The sequence below is a fragment of the Gambusia affinis genome, linkage group LG03, assembly GCF_019740435.1.
Source record: "Gambusia affinis linkage group LG03, SWU_Gaff_1.0, whole genome shotgun sequence".
Taxonomy (NCBI): domain Eukaryota; kingdom Metazoa; phylum Chordata; class Actinopteri; order Cyprinodontiformes; family Poeciliidae; genus Gambusia; species Gambusia affinis.
In genome coordinates, this window is record NC_057870.1 from 25,872,713 (window position 1) to 25,889,269 (window position 16,557).

Below are 16,557 nucleotides of genomic sequence, written 5' to 3' on the forward strand. Positions count from 1 at the left end.
ATATTAGCAAGGATTAGCACAACTAGCTGCAACAGGAAGTTAGAAAAGTATAACCCCTTCCTCCGTTTGAGTAAATTATTGATCTCTGAATCAGAAATCATCGAGGAAGATAATCACGAGAGTCGGTGTATTGACTAGCAGTGTTGCACAGGGTACTGATTTAGCTTTGGTATTTCATAACTACTGGGTGAAAGTTTCTCAATGTGCTGCCTGGGTCTGTAGACTCAGAACATGTGAAGTTGTGACTAAACCTCACAAAACATTTTCATACCACTTTCCTACTTGTGACCACAAACTTCAATGTATTTCATGGAGGTTTTGTGGGATATACCCAATACAAAGTAATACAGAACTGGGAAGAAATGAAAAATAATTTATTGTATTAAAGAGGTTTTACAGAAATAAAAATCTTCAAATTCTGACATGTATTTCTGTTCAGCCCCCATCACTTTAAATACCCAAATACAAAACTGTTTCTTCATGAAAATCAGGGAACACAGCAGACATGTCAGTAAGGGCTTTGCACATCTGCAGAGTATTGATCAATCCATCATCTAAAATGGAAAAGTTTGATGGAACTACAAGCCTAGCCAGACCTATCAACACAAACTGACACGCTGTGCAAGGAAATAAAACATTGGAGAGGAATCAGAGAAGCTTGTTGTACTTGGGGAGCTGCAGAGGATGCTTAGATCAGAAACTCCTGGATGAAAACCTCTGAGGTTACGAAAGGCTTGAGAAATTCCCCTTTCAGCAAGAAAATCACCCTAAGAACATCCAGAGCTACAGCGAAATGGTTCGGCTCAAAGCATATTCATGCGTTAGATTGGCCCAGATCTAAATAATGATGAGAATACTTGAAAATTAATGTGCACAGATTCAGAATGGACACATTTTAAATATCTAAATGTGGAAAGGTGGTAGAAACATTCCTCAGCAGCTGCAGTCGCAATAAAAGATAGTCTGCCACACAGAAAAATGTAAAAGCTTGCATAATTTCCCACCACTTCCTATTTATCTACTACTTTACTTTGTTTTTCACCTAAGATTGCAATAACACCCACAGACGTTTGTAGATTTAACCTGAGGAAATGTGAAAAACTCAAGGGGTCTGAAATTGATGGCAAGGCTCTGCGGCTCTGACTGCTTTTAGACGAAGCTAAGGCTCATTTGTGTCAGACATCCCCAATTAATCTTCTGAAAGTAAATGGATCTAATTAAGTTATAATGTTGCTGTTGATAGATGTGTTTTAGAAAGGGAGAATCAGTCTTTGTATGATCCACCCTGATGTCTTCACTGTAACCGTGTCCATTTATCTTCTTCCTCGCTCCTCTATATGAAACCCACTCCGGTGTTAAGTGCTGTCATCCTCTGATTCTGAGCAGCTAATCCTCACTCCTTTTTTCTCATATTAATATAAATCTCAGAGGTCATTAACAAACTGCAGCTGAAGAAATATTAGTCTGATGGTGGCAGGAGCAACTGTGTTTATCACGCTGTTGCAGACGGTGTTATGGCTGTCAGAGTGAGAGTGTTTACGCTGGGGAGATACTGTTACGCACCTACACTCACTTTGAGGTACCAGATGTCCAAGAAAAGAATTAACACCAGATTTTCTCGTCACACACACTTTCAATTAGCCGAAAAATTTGTCAGCCTATGTTTGAAAATGTGGTTCCGTTTAATTGCAGGTCTGTCTGAGGCTCAATGAGACATAACAATAACAGCAGGAACAGAACTTCTATCTGTCTCACCCGGCTTCTTCCTCACAACAGCCTCTCTTATCTCACACACACACACACACACACACACACACACACACACGCACACACGCACACACACACACACACAACGTATGCATCCAGAAGAACAAGATACGGAGGAGATTTTCTGATACTGACCTTTGATAGTGATGCTTTAGGTCTCTGCTGTCACTTTTAAATGAGGGAGCATGACAGTAAAAGAAACTGCAAATAAAAAACTTTATAGACATAAAATTTAAGTAACGCATTTAAAGTTTATTCATTTTTAACACAAGATTTAACTAGAAACGGCACTGTAAATCGTTTGCTGTTTCTATGGAGTTTTCTTTAACGATCGCTGTTTATTTAGCACCAAACATCTTCCTGCCTGTCCTATCTAGGTTCCCTATTGCTGTTGTAGAATAGAATAGAGTGGAATAGAGTAGAATAGAGTAGAGTAGAATAGAATAGAATAGAATAGAATAGAATAGAATAGAATAGAATAGAATAGAATAGAATAGAATAGAATAGAAAATGAGATGAATGGAATGGAATGAGATGGGGATAGAGATGGAATGGGATGGGGTGGGAATGGGATGGGATGGGGAATGGGATGGAGATGGGATGGGGATGGAATGGGGGTGGGATGGGGTGGGATGGGTAGAATGGGATGGGATGGGTGGGATGGGGTGGGATGGGAGTGGGAGATGGGTGGGATGGAATGGGAATGGGGAATGGGATGGGATGGTAGATGGGGTGGGATGGGGTGGGATGGGGTGGGATGGTAGATGGGTAGATGGGTGGGATGGGGTGGGATGGGGTGGGTAGATGGGGAATGGGATGGGATGGAGAATGGGATGGGATGGTAGATGGAGAATGGGAATGGGGATGGGTAGATGGGGTGGAGAATGGAGAATGGAATAGATGGAGAATAGAATAGAATAGAATAGAATAGAATAGAATAGAATAGAATAGAATAGAATAGAATAGAATAGAATAGAATAGAATGGGAAAACACAAACACACATGAAGATAACCAGTGATGATAAAATAAAAATGTTATGGAGATTGTACCTTTAAGTTCAAATATACAACATGAAAACTTCAGATTTATGATAAAAGGTCTGTACAGATTCTAATAAATGTTCGGGTGGAAAAGGAGGATAATGTAAACAATGATGTTATTCTCCATGTTGGTTTGCAACCTGAGGCCTCAGAGCTGCAAGTGGCTCTTTGGACTTTCCACAATGGCCCTTAAAATGTTTCCTGCTAATGTTTTTAAAAATAAATGTAACAAATGTAGATTTTAGTAGTTTTTCCTCTTTTGAAATGGAATAATTGCATTGAATTTCCAAAATAGAAGATTTTTTTTGTGTGTGTCTGTGGGCATTTAAGTAATTTTTTTCTTCATCATTTTCCTCAAATTGCTTTGTTATTTTCTCTATTTTTTTTTTAAACCTGTAGAAATAGAAATAAAGCTGTGGTGCTTTGAAAATTACAAGAAAGATTTTGTAGTTGATGTTTATCTTTTTTTCCATAAAGTCATGTAACAATAGTGGCTCTGAGTAAATGTCATTGAAGGCAAAAGTCACATAAAATCTGCCAAAAAACTATCAATTTTTGTGGTTGTAGGGTAGCAAATTCTGAAAATATTTAAGGGTAATGAAGATCTCTGTTAGGCAGATGAGACTGCACATTCTTGAAAGATGCTTCACATTTAAGACAGTGGTTTTCTAAAACCTAAATTACTCGTAAACCTCCGTCTGCATGCCTGTGTTTTGCATCAGCTTCTTCTTCCCATGAAAGCCCTCATCTCTTTTTTCCCCCATTTCAACCCAGACAGGTTGGGTGTGCCCAGGTACCTGTTTCAGAATCGGTGTCGGGAAGTTTGTCCTGAGGGCTTCTTCCACTCTGCAGAGATGTGTTGTGAGCCGTGTTCTGCAGAATGCGTCGTTTGTACCGCAGCAGACCGCTGCGTCCAGTGCAGCCCCGGATACGGGCTCAAAAATGGCCTCTGCGTCCAGCTGGAGTGCAGCACAGGTTAGAGACACATAAACGGTGACACATTTTCTTCTGCAACAAACATCTGCATATTAAGGTTAACTATGGCACAACTCTCAGGAATTTAATCAGAAAGGTAATAGTTATAATAATCAATCATTGTCTCGTATTTCATCTGCTTAGCAACACAAAACAAAAAAGCAAAAACTTGTTTTTTTTAAGTCTCTTAATGATGAACTGTCAGAGTGTTTGTTGCAGAGAAGCAGATTCTTCTCTCATTTTAAATTTTACATCTGAGAAGCTCTCAGATGTTCCCAGCATGGTGTTAGTTATATGATTAGAGAGTTCATGCCATCTTTCCATCATCTTTGATATTCAACAAAGGGAAAAATGTTGGAAGCACAGTTGCTGGCGTGCCTTAATCTAGTCCATCTTCCAAGGCCCACATGGTGCAGCCCCCCTCCCTCCCCTTTTTTCTGATCTTAATCCTCATTTTTATCCTCTGAGAGATTGTGAAAGACGAACACCTCACAGTTTATATCAAAGCATGAGATCAGCTGGGAATGGCAGTCAGGGGAGAACTGAGCGAAAGCTGAGACGTCTGCTTTTCGCAGTATTTGAGATAAGGAACGGAGGTGGAGCTTTCTGCGCCAGTGGGTCTGAAATGAACATGGATTCCAGCAACAGTACATGAAGAAGAGGTTGCATCATTACAGTAGATCTGCAGCTATATTGTTTTTAATTTTCATTCTCCTGTAACATTTTGATTCAGTTTATTTGATTTAGGCAAAATTTAATGTTTGAAAACGTTAAAAGTCACAAAAGCACTTTTCAAGAAATGAGAAATTTGTTTAGTATTTTATTCCTTATATCAGTTCTCTTGTATTTTCGGTCAGATGAGGCTTCAGACGATGATCAACAGGAATGTCTTCCCTGTGATGAGGGCTGCAAGAATTGCAGGCGCAGTAAGTAGACTGCGTCTGTCTCTCTAATTTTTTAATTTCCCTCTCATATGTCATCAACTTAAACAGATGTTGTCCATTAAGAACCAGGATGAACCGGAATAAAAGTGTGTATCCTCGGTAAAACATGCTGCAACTCGATCAACCATCAGCAAAACTTTAAGCCGCTGCAACTTGACATTGTGATCCGCTGCTGTTCTCTGGATTTTACTGCAATGACTGCTCAGTATTGACACAGAGCATGAAACTTATATTAAAAAATACGAGATTGTAAACAACAATTTGCACAAACCCACCAATTGTGGAGTACGTGAGGGCTCAGTAAGATTTATTAAAAGTCAGGGCTTACAAATAGTATTTTGTACCATGTATTCCTCCTTTTAAATTTTCCACATTTTGTTTATGTTACAACCACAAACTTCTAAGCATTTTATGGGATTTTTTTTCTTCATCTTTTAAAAAATTACTGTTTCAATTGTGTTGCTACTATATCCACACATCTGCAGCCTGGATGTTTTTGTTAATTTGTTGTTGCAAAACAGCTCAATTATATGGAGACAAGCTACAAACAGCAGTTTTGATGTCTTGCCACAGATTCCCAATTGAATTTAGGCCTGAAGTTTAAAAAAGCCATTCTGACTCTTGGATATGCTGTAACCAGACCTGTATGTTTATGGACCCAAACTCAAATCTTCTGCAGTCACAGTTTCTCTTCCAGCACTGGCCTGTTTGAGCTCCATCTATTTAAACCAGCTTTGCTCCTGCTGAATATGGGAAGGGTGTACAGATTGAGCTGCAACCTCTATTTTGACGACTACGTTTTAATTTTTGTCTCATCTGACCAGAGAACCTTCTTCTACTTGCTGGCCGTGTCCTTTGACTTGTGGCAAGTTTGAATCATGGCTTCCTACATTCTTTATTTTCAACAGTGACTTTCTTCCTGCTCCTCCAAATGTGTGGAGTGAAATTTAATAATAATATATAATAGTTGTCCTGCTGACGTTTTAAATCGTGGATAAGCAAAGAATTTGTTGTGCTTTAAATTTACTTCACAAGACTGTGAGTTGCAATTAGAAATGATGTGACTGATTTCTGCTCCTCACTCTCTACATAAGACTCTTACTTTGAAATAAAACTTGTTCTCAAAGCAAGTTCAGATTTGAGATTGCATGGATGTTGTGCAGCTCATAGTCAGGGTTGTTTCATCCTGATGCTCTGTTAGTGACACTGTGTTAGATACCGTCTGCAATGCCACAGAAAGGCAAACCTTCTTCCTCTTAGAGATGATTATCACATACAGCTGAAAGTTGTTATTGTGAAGTGAACTCATCTGAGGCAGAGATGAGCTGTTATTATGTCATTATGTGTTTCGTCTGGAATATTGCTTCAGTCTGGCTGCCTGCTCGGCCGACCTGCCACCCATCATCTCCCCACGCTGAACGTATCAGTCAGCAGAGGAGGGATTTAAGATGATCGGCGCTTCTGCTAAACATGATGCTACAGGGTGAAGTTAGGGCACCGGGAAAGAAATATTGGTAAAATGCTTGTTAATGCTGAAGGTCCTGTGTGTGGAAAGACATTTTTATCCTTTTATTTAGCTTTTTCTTTAGGTTGCAAACCAAACTTAGATCTGATACTGCAATAGTAGACATACTGTCATATTTTTTTTTTATATTTTGCAATATTACAGTCACAAATGTGACTGTATTTAATTGTGGTTTTGTCTTTTAGATCTACACATTATTGTGAAGTGGAAGGAAAATGAATTGTTTCTTAAATGAAAACATAAAAGTTTTGTAGTTTGACTGTCCTACAGTCAATACAGAACTACATACAGCTGCAATTTCAGACCTTTGTTGTCTCTCCACCAGCTTTGAACATCTAGAGACGGAAATTTTTGCTCTTTAATTTTTACAAAATAGTTTAATCTCAGTCAGATTTCATTTCATGTAGGGGTACATTGACCCTGCGGCAAATTCTTGTAAAGAAATAATTTTTCTTCCATTTCACAGCTTTGCAAAACTTTGTGTTTGTCCCATGAACGTTAAATATAAGACATTGAAGTTTATTGTTTAATAAATATTTTAAAAAATCAGATTTTAAACTCTGAGTCTTGCATGAGGTCACTGAGATGTTGTGGAATAATTGCATCTTCATGATAGATCTGTAATGGTTAATGTTAAAATAATACCATCTGTGGGTCAGTTTGTTATACAAGACTTTCTTTTGTACTTATCAGACCCTTTAATACTCCAAACATACTAATCATGCTTTCCAAACCACATGCTAGAGGTCTGGAAATCTTCTAGAAACACAATGTTTTCATGTTTTCCTGGTGCTGAGTGTACTTCCAGGAATTGCATCTTTTCTGTCTTATTCAAAAGATAAAAGATCTTCTCTTGATTTTCTCCTCCTCAGCACATGTCTACCTGATTTAACAAAAAACAAAACAAAACAAAAAAATGTTTCTAAGCGTTACCGCTGATGCATCTCTTTTCATTTAGTCTGATGTCAAAACAGAAGATAAATCTGAAACTTGGAACTCCCACTGTGAGCATATTGTGCAGCTCAAATATGGAGAGGAAGCTTTTGGGGATCTTGGACAAAAATAACTTCTATGCAGCTTTTAGTCATTTTTTATAGGATGTGAATTCCTTTATCTGAGGAACAATAACGGTCGCTAAAGGAACAGATAGATGTGTAAAGGAAGTGGCCTTCAAATGTCTAAGATTCGAAAAGAGAATATTTTCTTGTTTGGACCAAAGTGTGAGGGATCCCTCTTTAGCATCACTGTTAAAAGACAAAGTGAGGGAGTATCTCCTGGAAGACGCCCTCCAGCAGAGCTGCACGGGCTTGCAGAGTGAATGCCAAGTAGAAGTGAAGGCAACATGTGGAGACCCAGCACCTTCACTGAATCACTCTGATAAAGCTCTTTGTAGTTTGCATTCTCCAAATCAGGTCCTTATATTTATTCCTTCCTTTTTAACGTCGGTATTGTTCATTATTTTTGCACAGCCAGCTCGATGCTCACTTTGACTCACTTTTCCCCACATTTTTAATGTGTCCCCTTTCTCTTCCTGACAGTCGCAGAATGCCAGCTCAACCAGCTGAAGTGATAAATTTAGGCACCGCATTCATCAATCATCTCCCTAGATTGCGCTGCCTTTCACTTTTAATAGAACTGAACCACCTTAAAGTGTGATTGTGTGCACTCACATCACACATGTCTCTCAATTGCTGACATGATGTGCAGCTTTTCAGTGCACTTAGGGGCAAAAAAAGAAAAAAAAAAAACAAAGTAAATGTGAGTGCTTGCACATTCCACAAGTCAATACCTCAGGATGTGTACGGCAGCTGAAATCCACCCCTCCTCCTGCTTTGCACCGTTAATATTTATGCGGGCGCTATTTTCTCCCTCTCATAGACACAGCCTGCAGGCACGATTTCCGGCTCCTCGCCCGAGTATTTCTCCTACACCTCTGTCCCTCCCACCTCCCCCTTCTCCCAGTCTTTCTATCCCTGTATGAGTAATTGCTTTCACAGGTTGTGGCTTGTTGACAGCATTGAAGTGCAAACTGGTGCAGTGTTAAGTTGAGGGTGCTGGAAAGAGACAGAAAGAGGAATGGGATGTGGGGGTCGCAGAGGGTTTTTCTTGAGAGGATTAATGCCCCAAGGGAAGATCTGCAGGAGCTTCTTTTAAGCCATCCTTTACCTCCTCTCCCTGCCGGTCTGATCCTTTATTTCTTTTCTTTTCCCCACACTGCTCACTCTCTCCGTCCTTGAAGATGTTGTGACATTGTTGCATCCGGAGGTGACAGTCAGGGTCCTCCAGAGTTACCAGCTGAATGGTTTTGACAGACAGCTCAGATTAATTAGTTTGAGGGGGAAATGACCTCACTCTCTGGTCTTTGTATAAAAGCAACCTCTCACAAACTCACTTGAACTGATTATTGGGGTCTGCTATAACGTTCCAGTTTGTTTGTATTATCCCTGGTAAGGAGAGTGTGTGGCAATTCTTAAAATAAACATAACCTTTAATGTAATGTAACCTTTAATAACCTTTCACATAATCTCACCCTGGACATTTTTTTAAAATCCAGACTTTAATTTGAAAAACACTTTGTAAGTTGGAAAAAATCCTTCCGTAACTTCATTTATTTACTTATTTATTTATTTATTTATCTATTTATTTATATTGAAGGCTAAATTAAAATCAATTCAGTTGATTTTTATTAAAGCACCAATTCACATCAAATTTCATCCCACTAGGCACTTTACAAGATCCGCAAATCAAACCTACTTAGAAACATTCAGAATCAGATCGGTCCAAACATACATACAGATGCAAAAAGGTTTGATTTGTTTTATTATAATCACACTGAGGTGATGACGGAATAAAGCAGATCTATGTATTGTACTCTACAGGAACCTGATGCGTGAGATTAGAGTGCCCCCTGCTGGTGTGAACAGAAACGTCTCTTAGAACAGCGTTCTTTAACCTCTTCAGTCTTTTAGACCAATTTCACATCTGAATCAAATTTGTCTCCAATCAAAGAATACATTAAAAGTAGTTCATTTTGTTCTTATGCAAAGATGGAAGGACAGAAGACAAGAAAGATCCCTGTGTAACAATTTTGTGTTTGTCTTCCTTCGTATTACCATTAGTTACAATAGGATTTTTTCTTATTTCACACATTTCATTGTTTTACAGTTTGAGTCCATCAAAAGTTTTAAAAAAATCACCAAAGACATAAGAAATGATTTAATTAAAAAGAATGTAAGATGTATATATATATTTTTTTTTTCATGGTAAAGAGTTTTTACTAAAAATATTTTTTCCTATTTTTGTGCCAACGTCTGATGAGGTTGTAACTTCTGATTTGTGTTTCTCTGAGCAGTTTTGCTCAAAATAATTTCGTAGCTGTACCAGGAATCTGAAAGCTAATAAAACTAATGATAAGACAGTGTCAGGTTAAAGTCAACAGTTAATCTGATTTCTGTTTTAAAAGCATTCTTGTAGGCACTTTATGACTAAACTTTTGAGTTTACTGCCACTGCTCTGCTGTGTTTACCCTCAGCTTTTATTAAGTCATATTATTAATGCTAGTCACTTCTTTTACAAAGTTGAATAAACTTTGTTTTAAAGCTTTACTGCTGCTACATTTTAGAGTTGTTCATTCGTGCACATCTTCTGCTATCTTTAAAAAATATTAAGATTGTTTGATTTCACTCCATTGTTGGTCAAAGTTACATAAATCCTTTAAAAGACGGGCTGAGAAGACGCTGCCTACAAATCTGTTATTACAGTTTCTCTTAATTTCCAGATGATTCAGGAGATCAGAAACAGAAAACTGCCTGCCTGAAATGTGAAGACGGATTCTATCTGTGAGTGTCTTCAGATCGCTGCTTCATTACCGTCGTCCAGCTTCAAGCTCTCACACTGATGCCAAACTTCCTGTGCTGCAGGTTTGGCGCTGACTGCCATCAGTCCTGTCCAGATCGGACCTACGAAGTGAAGGAGACCATGATGTGTTCTTCGTGTGAAGACCCAGTCTGTGAAGTCTGTGACCAGTCCCAGTGCTACTGGTGTGAAGACGGATTCTACATCTCTGGTAACATCAAAAACACGTATTTCAGTCCTTTAATTGTATTCATTGTTACCTTTTATTGATTGTTTTTATTCATCTTAAGTGTTTTAGTCACCAGCTGTTGGATGAATTTCAACCCCAAATGTATTTTGTGTGGGACAGATAAATTTATGCTCACTTGTGTGTCCAGATGGAGAGTGTGTGGATCGTTGCCAGGAAGGGTACTTTGTGCATAAGGAAAGTCAGGAATGTGAACCTTGTCACAAAGACTGTCGCTCCTGTGGAGGGCCCAGATCTGACAACTGTGACTCCTGTGAAGACGGCTTCACTCTGAAAAATGGGGAGTGTCTCGACGGGAAGCAGCTTGCTACTTGTCCTGAGGGACAGTTCAAAAATAGTACGTCAGATTGTTAATATTTCCCCATTATACTAAATAATATTCAAAATCTAGTCACTTTGAAATATGAAACTGTTATTAGCTTTGTTCTTCAAGCCAAAACAAACTTGGACATGATTACTCTGCTTTCTATTCTCTGTTTGCTTCAGGTCAAGGCAAATGTGAACTGTGTCACTCCTCCTGTAAGAACTGCTTTGCTGCAGGGAAGGAAAATTGCAGCAGCTGCAACTCTGGTAAACCAACCGCACACACTTTTTCTATCATCAAAAACCTTATTAGGACCGAGCAACCTGGTACAATCTTTGTTTTATTTTATTTTTCTTTTATGCATATCCAATTTCCGATTTTAATCAATTCTTTTTTCTTGTTTTCTTTTCTTCAAAAGAAAGTATAAATTACACAAATGTTTTCGAATAAGTCATTCCTGTTTTCAGTCATTCCTTCTGTAACCTTGCCAAGTCCAAGTAAGTCGAAGCAGCCAAATGAGAACAAAGGCCCTCGGTGGGCTGACATCACCTGGAGCTACAGAAACCAAGGAGTGAACTGGTGAAAAAGATCCAGATTTTCCAAAAATGTAAACTTTAAAAACTGAAAGGACCTTCCAATGAAGGAAAACATCCTGGGATGTTCAGGAACCACCAGGCCTCCAGCTCCTCATGGTCTCTGCTGTCCCACTTCCCTTCATGGGAAAAGTTTTATGGTCAAACCACACAAAGACGGAGTTATTTGACCACACTATGAGAAAACCCTATTGAGTCAAGTAAAAGGTTTAATCCAAGCCCTGTGGTGGCGGCATCATTCCATCTGGTTTGCTGCGTTGCAGTGCAGATGACTGAGTGGTGTGTATTTCCTTAGCTTCACATCGGATGATTAACTAGATGGTAGAAACATGAACACGGCGCCGGGATCCAACAGGAAAACACAAACAATCATCTGAACTGGTTTTGGAAAGGACAAAGCAAGCAAACACTAAGCTTTTTAGTGAACTTTATACATATCTATAATACAATAGGTTTTTATTGTTCCCATGATGGGTTAGTACAAACTTGTGTATTTTCTGATGTTTCTCGTGGAAACATGCTGGTGTATCAATTAGGAGTCACTGGCTCAATGCCCTCTTTTGTATGATTGACATAATTTGTGTTTTTTCTTCGCCTTTAGAACATTTTTTGACTCTGAATCACACCTGCGTGTCTCGTTGTCCATCTGGGATGTTTGGCAACAAAACATCTGGGCAGTGTGATTCCTGCCTGAGCGGCTGTGCCGTGTGTCAGGAAGCCCAAGCCTGTCAGCGATGTCATCCAGGACTTTATCTGCAAAATGGAACCTGCGTGGTGGAGTGCCAGAGGTGCCCATCCTCTCATCTCCGTTTTTACTGTTTGCACAAATCACTCAGCATGTAGCTGCTAGCAGTCACTCAGTGGTTTGGGCCTCTCTCCTCCTCATCCTCAGAGGGTTCCCACAGGATGAAGAATGCCACCAATGTGCCCCGGAGTGTGGATCCTGCAAGGAACGTTCTTCCAACTGTTTGAGCTGTGAGAGACGCTTTCTGTTGCTGGACAACTCCTGCTTGTCCTCCTGTCCAAAGGGCTACTATGACAACAGCAAAGAGTGCCTGCGCTGCCCACAGCACTGTAGCGAGTGCAGTCAGGATGGCCTCTGCAAGAGTAAGTAGGAATAGAGGATGTGGTGAAAAGGATTACAGACATGCTGATTTGAAAGGGATTTACTTTAGAGCTGAATAACTGAAAAGAGGAAGCTTGTAGAAAGGAGGTGAAAGAGGAAAAAACAGGAAATGTAGATACTTCTCTGTCTGCTTTCTCAACAGCAAAGAATCTAAATTGAGAAAACACGAACACTGATAAATGAAAACATGGAGCAGGAACAACAGAAGCACAATGCTGCTTTTTATTAGTTTCCAAGTTCTGCTGACACTTAAAGTGAAGAGAAAATTACATTTTCAATGGTTTATTTAAGATTGTGTTTGAAGTAATAAAAAAATGAGGACAGTTGATAAAAACTTTATATTTTAGTATAACATGAAACAAATGGAGGACAATCAAAAACCACAACAATTTTGGGTCAATGTGGTCAGAATTTGATTAAACAAAAATAAAAAAGTAGTTGCTTGCTTTTTAACGTAGACCATTATTAAAAGTTGATGTAATTAGATTAGCTCGCTCTTTTTTCTGAAACATCACATAGATATTAAAAAAAAACATTTATGATGTAATCTGATCTGACCCTTCAAAAAAAAAAATTTAAAACAGACTTAAAAACAAGAGAACGTTGATAACTGTGTTGTTTTTGGTAAACCGTGATAATTGGTTTTACTAAACTAAATGAGTGAACTGGAAAAATAAATGTAAAATTTTTTTAATAAACCAGCTGAACATTACTGTCCCGTGTTTCATTACACCAACTCATGCTTGTTGCGTAATTTATCTTCTCTGTTTCAGAATGTGCAGATTATTACTTCCTCCACGAGGCTGGGTGTGTGGACGAGTGTCCTAAAGGTTACTTCGACAATGAGCAGGAGTGTATGCAGTGTCATGCTGACTGTGCTTCATGTGACGGACCCGACGAGAATGACTGCGATGTGTGTCGCAACCCTAAAGCGGTCCGATACTATGGAGAATGTCTGGCCAGGTGTCCAAGCAACTCCTACCATGATAAAAACACCAATGAATGCAAAGGTAGGGAAGGTGGAGACGTATCCATCCATCCATCCATTTTCTGTTCAGCCTTGTCCCTAATGGGGTCAGGAGGGTTGCTGGTTCCTCTCCAGCTACGTTCCGGGCGAGAGGCGGGGTTCACCCTGGACAGGTCGCCAGTCTGTTGCAGCGCAACACAGAAAACAGACAGGACACACAACCATTCACACGCACACTCACACCTAGGGAGAATTTTAGAGAGACCAATTAACCTGACAGTCATGTTTTTGGACTGTGGGAGGAAGCCGGAGAACCTGGAGAGAACACACGCATGCACAGGGAGAACATGCAAACTCCATGCAGAAAGACCCCGGGCCGGGAATCGAACCCAGGACCTTCTTGCTGCAAGGAAACTTATCCACCTATTATGACAAATAAAAAAAGCTAAAATTATGGTTTTCCCCTCCAGAAAGTTTCCCATGAGTTTTCTTGGATACAGCTGACTTCTTCTGGAAGGTCCTAATGGCTTCTTCTTCCTGCAGCTTGTGACAAGTCGTGTCTGACCTGCTCAGGCCATGAACCCACCGACTGCCTCAGCTGTGACACCAACAGACGTGTGGATGAGAGCGGACACTGTGTGTGGACCAGTCAGTGCTCCATGGACTCGTACATGGACCTGAACGGTGATTGCCAGCGGTGTCACACACAGTGCCGCCGCTGTGACGGTCCAGGCAAAGACCACTGCCTCAGCTGCAACGAGCCGCACCTCCTACTGAGTGAGTCGCCATGGTGTCCGTCTGGATGCATATAGAGTAGGAAACCTTTAACATCTCTGTGGCTGCGCCCTTTAGACACCACCTGTGTGAAGAAGTGTCCAGTGGGCTATTACGTCGAGGACAAAGTTGATCGTGTGTGTGAACAGTGCCACCCCAGCTGTGAGTCCTGCTTTGGTCATCACAGTCAACACTGCAAAACCTGCAAACCAGGATTTTTTAAACAGGCCAGCAGCTGTGTTGAAACCTGCTCTGAGAGGTTAGAAAACATTTTAAAAACCCTTTCCTGATCACTGTAACATACTTTAAATACTAATCCTTGTTCAATTTCAGCCACTTTGGCAACAAGACCACCATGCTTTGTGAGCGATGTGACCCCTCCTGCAGCCAGTGTGTAGGCAGTGGCAACACACACTGTCTGAAATGCAGGGAGGGCTATGTGTACATGAGGCCATGGGGGCAATGCCTGAAGAGCTGCCCTCCAGGGTACTACAAAGATATCTGGTCCACAGACTGTCACAAGTGTCACCCCACCTGCAAGACCTGCAACGGTAAAGAAAAGCTGCCGTGGCTTTCTGATGCTCTGAGGTTTTATTTCCTCTTCCTGTGTTTCCAGGGGAGTGATGAGAGATAAACCATAGACACATGAGTATTTTCTGCAGTTATCTCTCTGTAAAGACGATTGGTTTTAGATCAAACATAGGGTTCGAACTGAGAATAAATGCTGAAACAGGTATAAGATTTTAATAAGATGTACTTCTGCTGAGCTTTTTGAAATCATGGTTCATGTGTCAAAGATATAGTGCTTCATGTAATTTCCCTGTTCCTCCAGATGAGGGCGCTTTGTCCTGTCTGTCCTGTTATGACGGCTTCACCTTTGAGGGCGGATTCTGTGACAACCCCTGTTTTATAGGCTCCTACCCGGCCTCTAAGGTAACAGAAAGAACACACAACACTAACAAACAAAATTAGAAACATGGAAACACAACAAGCAATTAAGAGATTTGACTCAATTCAGTAACACACACTCTGAATCTGTTTAATAATGAGCTGTCGTCAGAAGAGAGTTGGTAGAGCCCCATTTTACTAATGCAATAATTTAACAAATCAAAAGCAACCCTTGTTTAACTTTTGGCTTTAGCAGATACAATAATAAATAATATGTCACAGTTACTTAATATTGTACTTAATATTGCATTTATTAAATTGTTAGGAAATAAATGCAAAAGCAGTAGATGAGGGATAATTTTTTCCCCGTCAGGATTTGAAGCGCGATGACCCAAACTGCAGACATTGTGACCAATCGTGTGAGGGCTGCTGGGGCCCCAGCATGTGGCAGTGCACCCTCTGCCACCCGAGCCACATCCTGGCCGATGACGGCCGCTGCTTGAGCTGCTGTCGACAGAAGACGCCACGTGACGACAAATCAATACCCAGAGAGTGCTGCGACTGCGAGGCTTCATACAGTAAACAAGAACACACTGCATCACCCATTAGACCTCTATGGCCATCTTATCAATGGAAATGTCTTCTCTGGTTTGTGAATAGAAACATTTTTAATCATAAACTGGATGTTTTTCAGTGGAAATCATGTTGCACCTTTAACATGATTTCCACTTGCAGCGCTTTGATGTTAGATGGAAGCAGTCAGCTTGTCTAGATGGTTTTATACTTGTGACCCTGGAAGGGACTGGAACACTTTAATTCAATTATTTTGAGGGGTGACCCAATATTTTTTGCAACATAGTGAACTTATGGAACTTAAGTTAAATTTGTTTAAGATTCAAGAAGGTTCTGCAGCCTTAGAAGAAATTAATTTATATTAAAGTGTTAAAATTACTTCCTGTATTATAAAGGTCGCTGACCCCTAGTCAATGCCAACAAAGTTATTTAATCTGCTCATGAAAAGAAAGTAAAAGTTTGAATGTCCTATAAAAGATTCTACAAAGGGTGATTGGGGTGGTTTCCTTTTAGTGATCAAATCATAAAATGCTGCTGCGCAAACCTTGTTATTAATGACTTAAGCAGCAGCAGCAGAGAGAACAGCACCTCTCTGTTCTTGTAGACACAAAACTTTCTGTTGCGTCTTAACAGGAAGGTTTCTGTCAAGTAAAACCTGTCAGTTTTGTCGGAAAGTATCAGGTTTCTGGTGAAAAAAGTAAATTGCTGAAAGAATAACTCATTGACATTGCAAACAGCTGTTTTGCTGTGAAGTAAAACTTAAATCACTCTCTTGGAAAAAAACTTTTAAATTAATACAGTTAGGTGCTACTAAATATGCCTAAATCAAGTTCAGTGCAAAGGATTGGAAGCAGTGGGATGAAGAACGCCCTTACTGAACTCTGGACCAGTAAAGATGTGAAGTAAAGTAATGAATCACGCTTCTTTGGAAATCCAAAGGACAAATCTGGGCTTGGCAGTTGCCAGGAAACCAATTTT

At 40.0% G+C, this 16,557-nt stretch overlaps 1 protein-coding gene across 1 annotated transcript in view; it reads left to right on the top strand.

The window, feature by feature from the left end:
- pcsk5b (proprotein convertase subtilisin/kexin type 5b) overlaps nt 1-16,557 on the top strand; it is a 93,113-nt gene that overhangs the window by 73,776 nt on the left and 2,780 nt on the right. The window contains exons 23-36 of the mRNA XM_044112605.1: nt 3,583-3,783; nt 4,641-4,709; nt 10,031-10,091; nt 10,173-10,318; nt 10,485-10,691; nt 10,841-10,924; nt 11,853-12,039; nt 12,144-12,358; nt 13,151-13,387; nt 13,888-14,121; nt 14,197-14,377; nt 14,452-14,669; nt 14,951-15,051; nt 15,380-15,584. Coding sequence (XP_043968540.1) covers nt 3,583-3,783; nt 4,641-4,709; nt 10,031-10,091; nt 10,173-10,318; nt 10,485-10,691; nt 10,841-10,924; nt 11,853-12,039; nt 12,144-12,358; nt 13,151-13,387; nt 13,888-14,121; nt 14,197-14,377; nt 14,452-14,669; nt 14,951-15,051; nt 15,380-15,584 — 2,346 coding nt within the window. The remainder of the gene's footprint in view (nt 1-3,582; nt 3,784-4,640; nt 4,710-10,030; nt 10,092-10,172; nt 10,319-10,484; nt 10,692-10,840; nt 10,925-11,852; nt 12,040-12,143; nt 12,359-13,150; nt 13,388-13,887; nt 14,122-14,196; nt 14,378-14,451; nt 14,670-14,950; nt 15,052-15,379; nt 15,585-16,557) is intronic.